Source organism: Gopherus flavomarginatus, chromosome 8, assembly GCF_025201925.1.
Source record: "Gopherus flavomarginatus isolate rGopFla2 chromosome 8, rGopFla2.mat.asm, whole genome shotgun sequence".
NCBI classification, from domain to species: Eukaryota; Metazoa; Chordata; order Testudines; family Testudinidae; genus Gopherus; species Gopherus flavomarginatus.
Window position 1 is genome coordinate 13,685,405 of NC_066624.1, and position 12,632 is coordinate 13,698,036.

The 12,632-nt window shown below is 43.1% G+C and overlaps 1 protein-coding gene across 5 annotated transcripts in view; it reads right to left on the reverse strand.

Annotated features, from left to right (window-relative positions):
• Positions 1-1,944: 1,944 nt before the first annotated feature.
• TMEM255A (transmembrane protein 255A) overlaps positions 1,945-12,632 on the reverse strand; it is a 52,784-nt gene continuing 42,096 nt past the window's right edge. For 2 of the 5 annotated variants that reach the window (XM_050964542.1, XM_050964540.1), the window contains 3 exons: positions 11,123-11,285; positions 8,689-8,832; positions 1,945-2,325 (listed from right to left, as the gene is read on the reverse strand). In XM_050964542.1, coding sequence (XP_050820499.1) covers positions 2,167-2,325; positions 8,689-8,832; positions 11,123-11,285 — 466 coding nt within the window. In that variant the 3' untranslated portion in view covers positions 1,945-2,166. Of the gene's footprint in view, positions 2,326-6,784; positions 6,913-8,688; positions 8,833-11,122; positions 11,286-12,632 lie in introns of all 5 variants that reach the window. The other 3 variants (XR_007775849.1, XM_050964541.1, XM_050964544.1) reach the window with 3 other exon arrangements.

The following is a 12,632-nucleotide window of genomic DNA, read 5'->3' on the forward strand; positions in this document are numbered from 1 at the left end:
TTATTTTTCTCCCCTCATGACTGTGCAATGCGCCTTAGTTCTGACCTGCAATATCCCCTGTGCCTTGTAGCCCTATTTAATAGAGCTAGGCACAAATGGTATACTATTTTCCAGGTGAGGTTTGGACTGTAACTTTTATTTCAAAGCTCTAGAAGTAAAATACTATTTAAAAAAAATGTATGCAATATATTTCTCACAGGGAGTAGTACCATGGGTGCTGTCACTTTTTTTTATATGCATGCAAAGTCTCTTTTAAAGATGTGATTGAGTTGAACAGCTGTGAGGTTAATTTAGAACAGACGGGGTATTAGTGTGCTAATTTATTTCTGGTGCCCAAACTTACGGGAGCTGTATTTTAAACCATATATAATGGCGGGGGGGGGGAGTCTACTGGAACATGTTCTGCATACACTACTGCTTTAGATCCAGTGGGTATCTTGCATGTATTTCTCCTCCTCCCACCATTTTCTAAGAAGAAATATTTCGTTGTCCAGAGAGAAGTTCTACATTTGCTTCTGGTTGAACAATTTATTCTCTTTTTAGTTTGACACTAGATGGACTTGTATCCGACAGGGAAGTGATGAGTCTAAAAAACTGCCTAAATGCTTTGCAAATGTACAGGGTTAAAAGCAGCATGTTAAAGTTTGGTTGTACTCTGGGAGTGACATTGTGGGTCCCACATGTATCTTCCTTTCTGACACTATCTCACATGTGGTTAGGTTGCAAGTAGAAAGATGCTGCAATCTGAAGTCCAACTGTATTCGTTGTGGCTCACATAACAGCATAAAACTCTACAAGCCAAATTTTGCTCTCCATTACATTTTGTCTGGATTGAAGTGACACAGCTGTAGATGGGTGCAGCCTTACAGTTTACACTTCTTTAGGTGCAGGAGCTGAAACAGAATCCAACCTTTTCGGTATAGCAAGTAAAAAGCAGAGATCTTATTTTTATCCCCAAAGTAAACGGATGGAATGCTCAGAGTGAGTGGTTCTGAACAGAAAGTTGCCAAATGAAATCACTTCTTGGGCAAGAACCACACTTTAAAGGAGCATTGTGCCACTTAATAAAGTTGATCTTTTTTGTTATGCAAGATGCATGCAAAACTTGCATGAAATCTAGATCAGCACAACTATCATTTGAAGATTAAAAGAAAGACACAACAATAACAGAAAATTCTTATCAACTTTGTCCTAGGCTATCGGTTACATGGTGTTGAATTTTATCCACAAGAGACTTACATCTTGAGAACAAATAGTGGAAATTCATTACATGCAGCCTGTAATACAGCCACTAAAAAAGTTCTTCTACAGGATGCTAACTCAAAACAATTTATACAAATTTCCCAACCAAAAGAAGGAAAACACATGGTTTTGCTGAAATGACTTGTGGACAGTGTCGGATGCTTTTGCTTAGCAGAACACAGACAACTGCATCTTTCTATTTAGGAGATATCTACAATCCAATTGCTGATACATAACCACCCAAACTGTGACTTTTATATTTATACATACCAGAACTAACAATACTCTGTTTGATATTATACCTCCTACCTTATGATGCATCCTGAAACAAGCCAGCCTGGCTAGTGCAGTTCTCTCTTTCAGCAGGCGCTATTCCAGTTGTTGGACTACTACAGGACATCATATCCTATAGAATTATTTTTCCATCAGTTTGTATTATGTTTTAAGAAACTCATGCTCTTCTTTGGATTCTCCTTTGATAAGGATGTAGACTGTAAGCAATGAAAGATGTGAACTACATTCCACAGCCCAGCAATGTCCTGCCAGTAGGACGCGAAAGGCCAAACAAAATTAACATCAGAGTTGATTTGCAAGCACCCTCACCTTTAGAGCAAAAGAGTAGGCTGGGGCAACTCCTGGTTCTGGCTAACCCCACTCCAGGTGACTGCTCAGCTCAAGATGAAGCATGGCAGACTGCAATCAATACTCCGACCAGGTAGCACCTCTTAAAAATCAAGGACTACTGTGAATCATATTGTAAAACAGAGGCCTCCTTGCTCTATACACAGTTGTTAAACCCCTACATAAGTCTTGCAAGAATGAACTGAATCCAGCATTTTATATTGTCTTCTGTAATGTTCTCTTCCACCCCAATGAAATATAAATACAAAATGTTCACAATTATTTCAACAGCACATTTTTTCTTTATGGTGTATAAGGTGGTGGCTTTTCAAAAGGAGGAAAATATGGTGGGGAATAGCGAGGAGGAGCATTGGAGGACCACATGTAGCTTGGAGATGGTGACATTGACTGGGGGTCATCTGAAAGGCCAGAAGGAGTGGAGGCTGGAAACACACTGGAATGCTGCGCAGAAGAGACAGAGATACTTTTGTCAATAGCAAGCTTGAAAAGAATACAAGGTAAATAAGCATTTCTTAATCTCCTACACTGAAAGGGACACTGGTCGGTTTAAAAAAATTTTTTTTTATCAAGCAGTATTGTAATAACCTAGTCCCAGATTTGGACCTTAGCGTCCAAAATATGGGGGTTAGCATGAAAACCTCCAAGCTTAGTTACCTGCTTGGACCTGGTACCTGCTGCCACCACCCAAAAAATTAGAGTGTTTTGGGGCACTCTGGTCCCTCTGAAAAACCTTCCCTGGGGACCCCAAGACCCAAATCCCTTGAGTCTCACAACAAAGGGAAATAATCCTTTTTCCCTTCCCCCCTCCAGGTGCTCCTGGAGAGATACACAGACACAAGCTCTGTGAAACTACACAGAGAGACTCCCCCTCTCTGTTCCCAATCCTGAAAACAAAAAGTACTTTCCTATTCCCCCAGAGGGAATGCAAAATCAGGCTAGCAATCCAACACACAGATCTCCCCTTGACTTCTTCCTCCCACCAATTCCCTGGTGAGTACAGACTCAATTTCCCTGAAGTAAAGAAAAACTCCAACAGGTCTTAAAAGAAAGCTTTATATAAAAAGAAAGAAAAATACATCCAAATGTCTCTCTGTATTAAGATGATACAATACAGGGTCAATTGCTTAAAAGAATATTGAATAAACAGCCTTATTCAAAAAGAATACAAATCAAAGCACTCCAGCACTTATATTCATGCAAATACCAAAGAAAAGAAACCATATAACTTACTATCTGATCTCTTTGTCCTTACACTTAGAAACAGAAGATTAGAAAACAGAACTACTTCTCCAAAGCTCAGAGAAAGCAGGCAGGCAGACAAAAGACTCAGACCCTAAATTCCCTCCACCCAAAGTTGAAAAAATCCGGTTTCCTGATTGGTCCTCTGGTCAGGTGCTTCAGGTGAAAGAGACATTAACCCTTAGCTATCTGTTTATGACAAGTATGATGTTCCTAATGTTTTACACCTTGATCCTGCAAACACGTGTTATACACATGCTTAACTTTATTCAGATTAATAGCCCCACCGAAGTCAAGCTAAGCAGATGAGTAACCATTGGCAAGGTAAGAGCTTAAGATTGTTAAACTTAGAATTAAATTTGATTTCCCTTTCATCATTTCTGCTCTTTACTTAACACATTTAACTAAGCTTACACAATTAACACAGACTAGTCAATTTCATCCTTTGTTTTTCATACATTAGACCATTGCTGTAATGTTTAGGTTGCAACCGCTGCCTGAGAATCAAATCTTTCTGTATGTGTGTTTGGCTTTTATATGAATTAAGGGGGAGGGGGAAACATGACTTCAATTTTGTAAAACCAAATTTGTCTCACAAAACTTACATATTTCTCCTAGGCTACTCAGTAGTGTCCCTTTAAATTGATGAAGGCAGCATGGCTTATTCCTATTTTAGTAAGCATGTTATTTGGAAAAACAAAACAGTCACATGGCCAAAATAAGTTCTACTCCTAAAACTGTCTCCATGTAAATAGCAAATAATGGGTTTAAAGCATTCCACCATAAAATATTGACACTGTTTGAAAATTGTTAACATGTTGCCATCTGTCTAGAAACAAGTCAAACAAAGGAGTTAGGAAGAAGGGATGAGACACAATGAAGCAAGCCTCAACACTTCATTCAATCATTTCTCCCACAAGATTCCCTACGCTTTCATCCATGACCACCCTTTCCTGGGCTGCTCTGGGTGCTCCCTTCTTTGCAGTCGGAGCCATCCCAAAGACCCACTTCTACTGCGATATCTGTAAGAAACTGGTCATGGCCGGTTGATAATGGCAAGGTTGTGAAGGATTGGGGATAACCTAGACATTTTAGCATTTAACGAACAGAGCACCATACAATTGTATTATATGCCAGGTTATAACAAATTACCGCTTGGACCTCCTCCTCTTTTTTTGGTTTGTCTTTTATACCGTGAATGTTTTGGGCAGCCTGCAACGCACCTCGTATACTGATGAAGTTACTTGGTACCTTGCAGTAATCTGAGAGCCAAGAGTGACTTATGGTGAGGACAAAATCTTTGCATTGTGCTGCAAAGGAAGATACTATGCACACATGTGTCCTGATTGTGTGTCAGAGAAGAGCATTTATAGCTTTGTGGGACTCAAGTGTAAACAGCAATAGAGTGTGAAGATAGGGTTTAGCCTTTTGGGGCAGATTGCCTGTGTGAAAATTGCTTTAAATAAAAAAATTATATTAGAGGTCACACACACACCCCTCACTTCTCAATTACAGATCTGTTACAGCTTATTGTGTAAATATTGTGCTACGAGTTAAAGGCAGGCTTGGAGCCCTGTGGAGCAGATTGTGGGAGTCCACAAAAAAGTCTCTGAAACCAAAGGCTTGTGGTTTTGATTACGCTTTTAGATGGCAAAACAGCTTTCCCTCACCTCTCGATTAGGGCCAAACCCCTCCTACCTGCCAAGTTTCAGCCGTTTGAATCCCCCAAAACTCTGAGGCATGAAATATGGGGTGACTTAGCTGCGGCGGGTGCTGCTGTGGTATTGGCTAGAGAACACAACGTTGGGTTTTAAACATTACAAAGCACCCATGTGTTGCTGCCTAGCAACAGCCATGAGCCTTTGAGGAGAGCCGGCTTTGTTGCAGCTGTGGAGTAGGCCTGGCTTATTTTGGCTCCAGCCAGCAGTCAGATTTTATTAATGAAGCAGGCCACTGAAAGGGCTGCACTTTTGATTCCTCCTTGTCTAAAAGGAACAACAGGCGGAATGGGCTGCTGCTGAGACGAAACAACCTACTCATTTGCATTTTCTTTTCAGCGCCAAACCTGGCTTGCTACCTGCAGAAGTCAAAGCCTTGTAGGAGTGACAAGGTGAATGACTAGCATAGTGCTATTTTCATGCAGAGGCTGACAGCTTCCTGCCTGCTACATTTGTGCTAGGCATGTTACAATGGGATGAGAGGCAACGGTCTGCTGCCACTGCCATTGCAAATGGCTGTTTCAAGTGATTGGAGTGTCATGGACCACAAGAAGCCTGTCTAGGCTCACACCTGGCATGAAACAATCTCAACCCAACCCCTAAAAGTTTGTGTGCCTAAAAACTAACAAAGACTCAGCTCAGCCACGCTGATGACACATGCACAAAGTTGGAGAGAGTTTGCCAGTAGTTAGGGAAGGAGACGGAGTCAGCAGACCTGGGTTTTCTATTCCAGGCTCTATTAGAAATGTTGACTTCTTTGTTTTCTGATCAAAGTGATAGAGTGACTGTGCAGAAGAGTTAATTGGCTAGCTCCTTGTAGCAGAAGATGTGCAGTCCTTTGGGAGGGATTTAATGAGGAGAAGGGAGTGGCCTTACATTCCACACAGAGGGAGCTGTGTGGAAGAAGGTGCAGAGACATTTAATGGAACATGCAGACAAATGGGGCACTGAGGCTGCCACCAGAGGAGAAGGGGACTGAGAGACAGAGATGGGTAAGTAGGGAGAGGCAAAGTTACGCAGGGCCTAGAAAGAGATGATAAGAAACTGGAACAGTCTGAGGGAACAATTTCCAAGGCCCTTAGTGACCTAGGAGTTTAAGTCTCATTGAAAATCAATGAGACCGAGCCTCCTCAGTGTCCAAGTCACTTCTGAAAATGGGACTCCAGTGTTTGTGAAAATGTTCCCTTTAGTCTGCACACAGGTTTTGTACCCATTAAACTGTCCCAGTTTAGGAATAGCACATCCATCAGTACAGCGCCTTAGAAAGGTTCTTGTCAGTATCGTTCATTTTGGTAAATGTATAGGAATCGGCTATCCTGAGGTAGCCCTTTCATAGCGGTGTAAGTCCACAGTCCGGGGGTGCACCGATCTAGTGAAACTGGTACAGAATGTGTATATGACAAGCCTTAAAAATCCTGAGTCTAGGAATACTTAACAAAATCTTCCTGATGTCAGTGTTACCTAACAGCATCAGAGGGGCGACAGAACTTGGAGGGCTATTGTTAAACAGAGAAGACTGAGGACAGGGGAAGGTTTGAAACGTACATTGCAGCTTCTTTCTTAAATTATCAAAAAAAGCCACCAAAACACTAATAATAAATAAGGATCCACTTGTTAAACCCAACAGCACAAATGTTCCGAGTCCTGGCACACCTCCCAGAGGATACTTCGGCCATAGGGAAGGGATGTAAAGGACCATGCAGGATCATATTATGAATTTCTAATACAACCTATTCTGAGGGACCTCTTGGTTTGACACTTCCCACGGGTACCCAGCATTGGGAGGCACCTCACTACCACCTGGCCTTAGCATGAGGAAGTCTTGTCTGTGCCTGCTGCGGATCAGCTCTCTGAAAGCACCAGTCTCGGGCAGCAATAGCATTGCCTTCCAGGCCACCACAGGCCTCGCTCTCTCTACAGGTTAGCAATAGGCACACTCCTACCCCTGAATCCTCTGAGCATCCCTCTGGCATGCTTAATCCCTGGTCCAATCGCAGAACTTTCAGGTTCACTACTCCCGAAGGAACAGTTCACACCACCTCGCAAGAGCCAGCTCAGGATCACCACTCCTCTTAACACACAGCAAGTAGATAGATAGGTAGTGAAAACAAGAATAAGTTTATCATCAAAGAACAGATTCAAGGGATGGCAAATAAGAATATTAGAAACAAATGGTTACACACAAAACAAACTCAAAGGCCAGAGCCTAAACTTCACTTACTAGACATTGCCCTATCTCCTACAAAACAGTTTACTCCCAAGTACTTTTCTCAGTGTTTTAAACTAGTTTAGCTGAGATCCCTTCTCATATGATCAAACCTGCTTGAAGGTTTGAAGCCTGAAGCCACCTAAATACTAATCATAAATAAGGATCCACTTGTTAAACCCAACAGCACAAATGTTCTGAGTCCTGGCACAACTCCCAGAGGATACTTCGGCCATAGGGAAGGGATGTAGAGGACCATGCAGGATCATATTATGAAGTTCTTACACAACCTATTCTAAGGGACCTCTCAGCGTGACCCTTAGCAAATGCACGTGTGACTTCCTTCAGGCTTTTCCATTCAGCCTGAAGGAATCACTAGAGGTTCATCTGCCTCCACATACTAATGATGAGCATGTTGCTCAGACAGTCTATGGTTGCCCACTGTGAACTATGTAGTACTCAATTTAAACATGGGGGGGGGATAGCTCAGTGGTTTGAGCATTGGCCTGCAAAACCCAGAGTTGTGAGTTCAGCTCTTGAAGGGGCCACTTAGTGATCTGAGGCAAAATCAGTACTTCATCCTGCTAGTGAAGGCAGGGGGCTGGACTCAATGACCCTTCAGGTCCCTTCCAGTTCTAAGAGATAGGTAATCTCCATTTTTTAATTCTTTTTTATAACATGACCAGCCATGACACTGAGATAAGTGACTCTTCCTCCCTGCCTGACAGGAGTACATAGACCACTTCTGGTGACCCACCTTAACTCACAAACATAAAGAACATATTTTTTAGTATATATACAAAAGTCTTCACATATTTTCTGTACATACATCTTGCAATGATTCTGATTACTTGCATGGCAGGCTTTCACTAGAGACCTTACATGATATTCTTTGGCAGACTAGAACGTAGATACCAAACCCAGGGGATCTCTGTACCTCTGGGTGCTCCTGTGCCCTCTGCCCGTGGGCATCAAGAGATCCTTGGGTTGCAGTAGGGTTGAAAGAGGCACAATTTGTTACTTTTCCCTGCAGGCGGAGGCTCGACTATACTGCCTGAAGGTACGTCTATACTGAAATCACTGGGTGTGGTGGCAGCTCACACAGACATCCTGGAGCTAGCTTTAATCTAGTGAAGCTGCGGCAGCATGCACTTGAGCATGGGCTGTACAAGCCCCCCTGGAACTCTGGATAATTACTTGTAGAGCCAGATGAAAGCTAGCTTGGGTACGGCCACTCGAGCGGCAGTCGCACCCTGTGGCTGCAGTCTGGACATGCCCTTAGTGAAACTTAAATACAGGGCTCAAGAACAGGACCCCTCAGGGGGTTGTGAAGTTATTACATGGGGGATCACGAGCTGTCAGCCTCCACCCAAAACCCCGCTTTGCCTCCAGCATTTATAATAGTGTTAAGTATATTAAAGTGTTTTTCATTTATTAAGGGGGGGGTCATACTCAGAGGCTCGCTATGTGAAAGGGGTCACCAGTACAAAAGTTTGAGAACCACTGCTCAAGAACAAGGAGCAGGTTTGCTGGGAAGTTCTAGAGCCCTCTGTAGGTAGATGTCTGGGGAAGAGAGACTGTCATGGTCCCCAAGGCTAGGGTATTCTTATCTAGTTAACACTACTGTCCGTTGTGCCATACCTGGAAGTCATACGCTGAGTATGGTGGCAGATGAGGAGTGCTGTGGTAGTAAGTGTTGTAAGAAGTCACCTGTGGCCTTGAGTAATAGGACACTGAGGGATGTGCGTTTTCAACTGTACAGTTTAGTGTAGGAAGGGAGGGAGTCTGTTGAGACAAAGACACACACAGTCTGACACAAAGGTTAACCTGCACCTGTCCCACACTCCCAGATAACTGACACCTGCATGACTGCAGAAGTGATTTAAAGGAACAGTGACTGATTTCAGAGCCAAGTTCTGGTGAATTAACTTGCAAATCAGTCTGATTGCTCTGAAGTCAATTCATCCTTTAGCTATTCAGTGTTTCCTTTAAGTATGAACAGAACAAACTGGCCAAAGCCCATCCCACACTAGTACTCAAATAAAGTGGATTTTCAGAATGGCTTCATGAATGGGAGAAGGAAACTTTTAAAAACTGGCTAGTCTAGTAGGCTAATCTCTTGTTTGCACCAGTGCACTAAAATGCATTGGACATTACAACTCTTCCTTCCAGCAGAATTCAGAGATGGTTCTGTATTCTCTCTTTGCATACTTTACAGTTCATTTGGTTTGGCCTGAGCTTAGGAGACAATACTACTTAGCTATGCATGACCAGGAGGCAAATCTTTACCAGTGACTTGGCATGTCCCTCATATTTTGACAATACACCTCTACCCTGTTATAATGCCACCTGATATAACGTGAACTTGGATATAACGCGGTAAAGCAGCGCTCTGGGGCGGGCGGAGCTGTGCACTCCAGCAGATCAAATCAAGTTCGATATAACGCGGTTTCACCTACAACGCGGTAAGATTTTTTGGCTCCTGAGGACAGCGTTATATTGCGGTAGAGGTGGGACGATTTTGATGGATTTTGAAGAGAGGGTAGGACAATCTGTTCTTCTGAAATCAGGCACATTGGATAAAGAGCATGTTACTAATTCTGCAAGAGGAATACATCATCTTACCTTATCATCAAACTCTGTCCCATCCTTTCACTTAGTATCGTGCCAAACGAGCCACAGAGGACAGAAAAGACATGAATTTGCTTCTGCGACTATTCAACTCTCCTTCTATTTAATGGAAATTGTGGTGGTGGTGGTGGTGGTTCAAAGAATAACCAGGCAGCATTGACTCTATGACCCTGTGTATGCCATAGCACAGTGGTTTTCAAACTTTTTTTCTGGTGACCCAGCTGAAGAAAATTGTTGATGCCAGCGACCCAATGGAGCTGGGGATGAGGGGTTTGGGTTGTGGGAGGGGCTCTGGACTGGAGCAGAGGCTCTGGGTTGGGGCCAGGGATAAGCAGGTTGGGGTGCAGGAAGGGGCTCTGGGTTTGGAGGGTCTCAGGGCTGAGACGGGATTGGAGCACGGGGTTGGGGCGTGGGCTTACATCGGGTGGTTCCCAGTCAGTGGTACAGTGGGGGTATAAGGCAGGCTTCCTGCCTGTCCTGGCACCGTGGACCGCGCTGCGCCTCGCCAATGGGAACTGGCCAATGGAAGTGTGGAGCTGGTGCTCAGGGTGGAAGCAGCATGCAGAGCCCCGTGGCCCCCCTGTCTAGGAGCCGGAACTGCTGCTGGCCGCTTCTGGGGCACAGCATGGTGTGGGAACAGGTAAGGACTAGCCTGCCTTAGCTGGGCAGCACTGCTGATGGGACTTTTAATGGCCTGGGTCGGCAGTGCTGACCAGAGCCACTGCAACCCAGTGCCTTACATTCCACGACCCAGTACTGGGTTGCAACCCACAGTTTGAAAACCACTGCCATAGCACATGCCCTATTCAAGCCTACTGAAGTCCCACTTATTGTCAGACCAGTATTTCCATCTTCTTCCAAGGCACAAATTATCTTATCTGGTTTCACTCCAAAATCAGCTTCAGCTGTTTTACACAATGAAGAAATCAAGTGGATAGATTGGATGAACTGAATGGTAAGTATCCTGTAAAATTAATATAATGGTGATGGTAAAAATTCTGAAACAATTCATACACCTAAGAGCCACCTAAACATGTTTCTTCTTAAAAGGGCCATCAGGCAAAATATTCATTTTAAAAGGGAATTCCTCCATGGTGGAAGCGGAGATTGTTGCTGCTGACTTAATCTTACATTTCTTCATGTGCTTATTTGTTAATCGTTTGCAATTCCCTTTGCTTAGACAGTGTTGTCAGATCCACCAGTTTAGTCAGTTTCACTTTCTGCTTATAGTTATTTCAGTTCCTTTTTCTCAGCACAAGCACAATGGTGCGTGATCTGGATTCAAACATAGTAAAGGATATTTAAACAACCACCACCTGCATGTACTGTAATATCACTGCCAGTGAGGTTTTTAAGGCTGTTTTAAAAGAGCACCCTACATTTGTGAGTCTAAACTTGTCTGATCATATCCCTTTCATTTCTCTAGCAATCTGCATCATCTTACCATGTCTTTAAAGCCTCCAAGGATTGCAGCTGTGATGATCCCTAGAAACAATCCGACTATGTTCAAAATTGTCGCTGACCAGAGCAAGTGGTAAAGGTGAATGATATCCTGGCAGCTGCTGACATCAATATATTCATAGTACCCACCAGAAATTTCCACTCTGCTGGATTAGAAAAGAATTAAACAGTATAATAAAATCCAAAAAAGCCCACCTGAACCACAGACAGCATTCCTGCAATGGACCAGGGGTCCCAACATCAGTGGGATGTTCCCAGAAGTAAGGCCTTTTGCAGTAGGCTCATCATGTTGTGACCTGAATTTTGACATCTCCTCCCCACATGATCATGGCAGTGGAGAATACTCAGCCTGAATACACAGTGACGGAAACATATCCCGCAAGCCCCCCTGAATGTCACTGAAGTCAGTGAGTTTATGGGTGGGTGAAGCGGCAATCTCAGATTTGCCTCTTACATTTCTACCTCATGTCCTCCAGTTAGCACTGGGCTGCTTATTGCCAGATTAATAGATAATTAACCAAATGCTCTGTCCTAATACAGCACCATTGATCTCAAAGCACTGTCCACACTTAAAATTTCTCATCCGTCCCTGAGAAGTCGGTCAGCATTACCACAGCCATTTGATAGAGGGACAATTTATAGACACAGAGGACACATAGCTTGACCAAGTCTACGCAGTAGCAGAATTGGGAATTGAACTCTGGAGTCACTTAAGTGAAGTTTGGTAAAAGGCTGATATTCTATATGTATGTCATCAGATGTTTACATAAAGCCTTTCAATCCAATCGTTCCCAAGGGCATTACAGACTGATAACCTCTGCACACGAGCTAGCCCATTCCCCTACTGAAATTCGCACAGCAGCTGCGCTGGATGAAGTACTAACAGCTCTCTTACTGCACCCAGCAACATTACATAATGATTACATGGGACGTAAAGATCGTAAGCCCTCGGGACCCTGCGTTTAGGTTTAAGACACATCTCATCTTGCATATTAAGCTCCTCCTCCCCGTAAAATAGCAAATAAAAACATCTGCATTATTTGGCTATGGCAGGAGGAGTGCCATTGCCAGCACAACGGCCCTGAATCCTAAAGGTTGGGTTCTTCCATAATCACTCCTTTCTGATTTCACTCCAGGAAGTAAACCAGATGAATCCTGTTTAGGACATTGTAAGCATTTGGAACATGCAGGTCTCAGTACTCACAAACTACTTTGATTCTTACGGAAATGTGGCAAAGTCCAAATGCTGCAGGAGTTTTGGGGAATTGGTACATTTTTCTGCCAAATCAATTTTTTCATAAAAAAAATATTTTTTTTGGTGCTCTGAAATTATTTGTGAATTGAGGTCAAATGTGACCAAGATTTTTTATTTTTATTTTGAAAAGTCAAAATGTTTCATTTCAAAACATTCAGTTCCAAACTGAAATTTGGCCAATTTTAAAAAACAAACAAACAAACCCAAAATAGCTACATTGAAATAACAATAATAAATT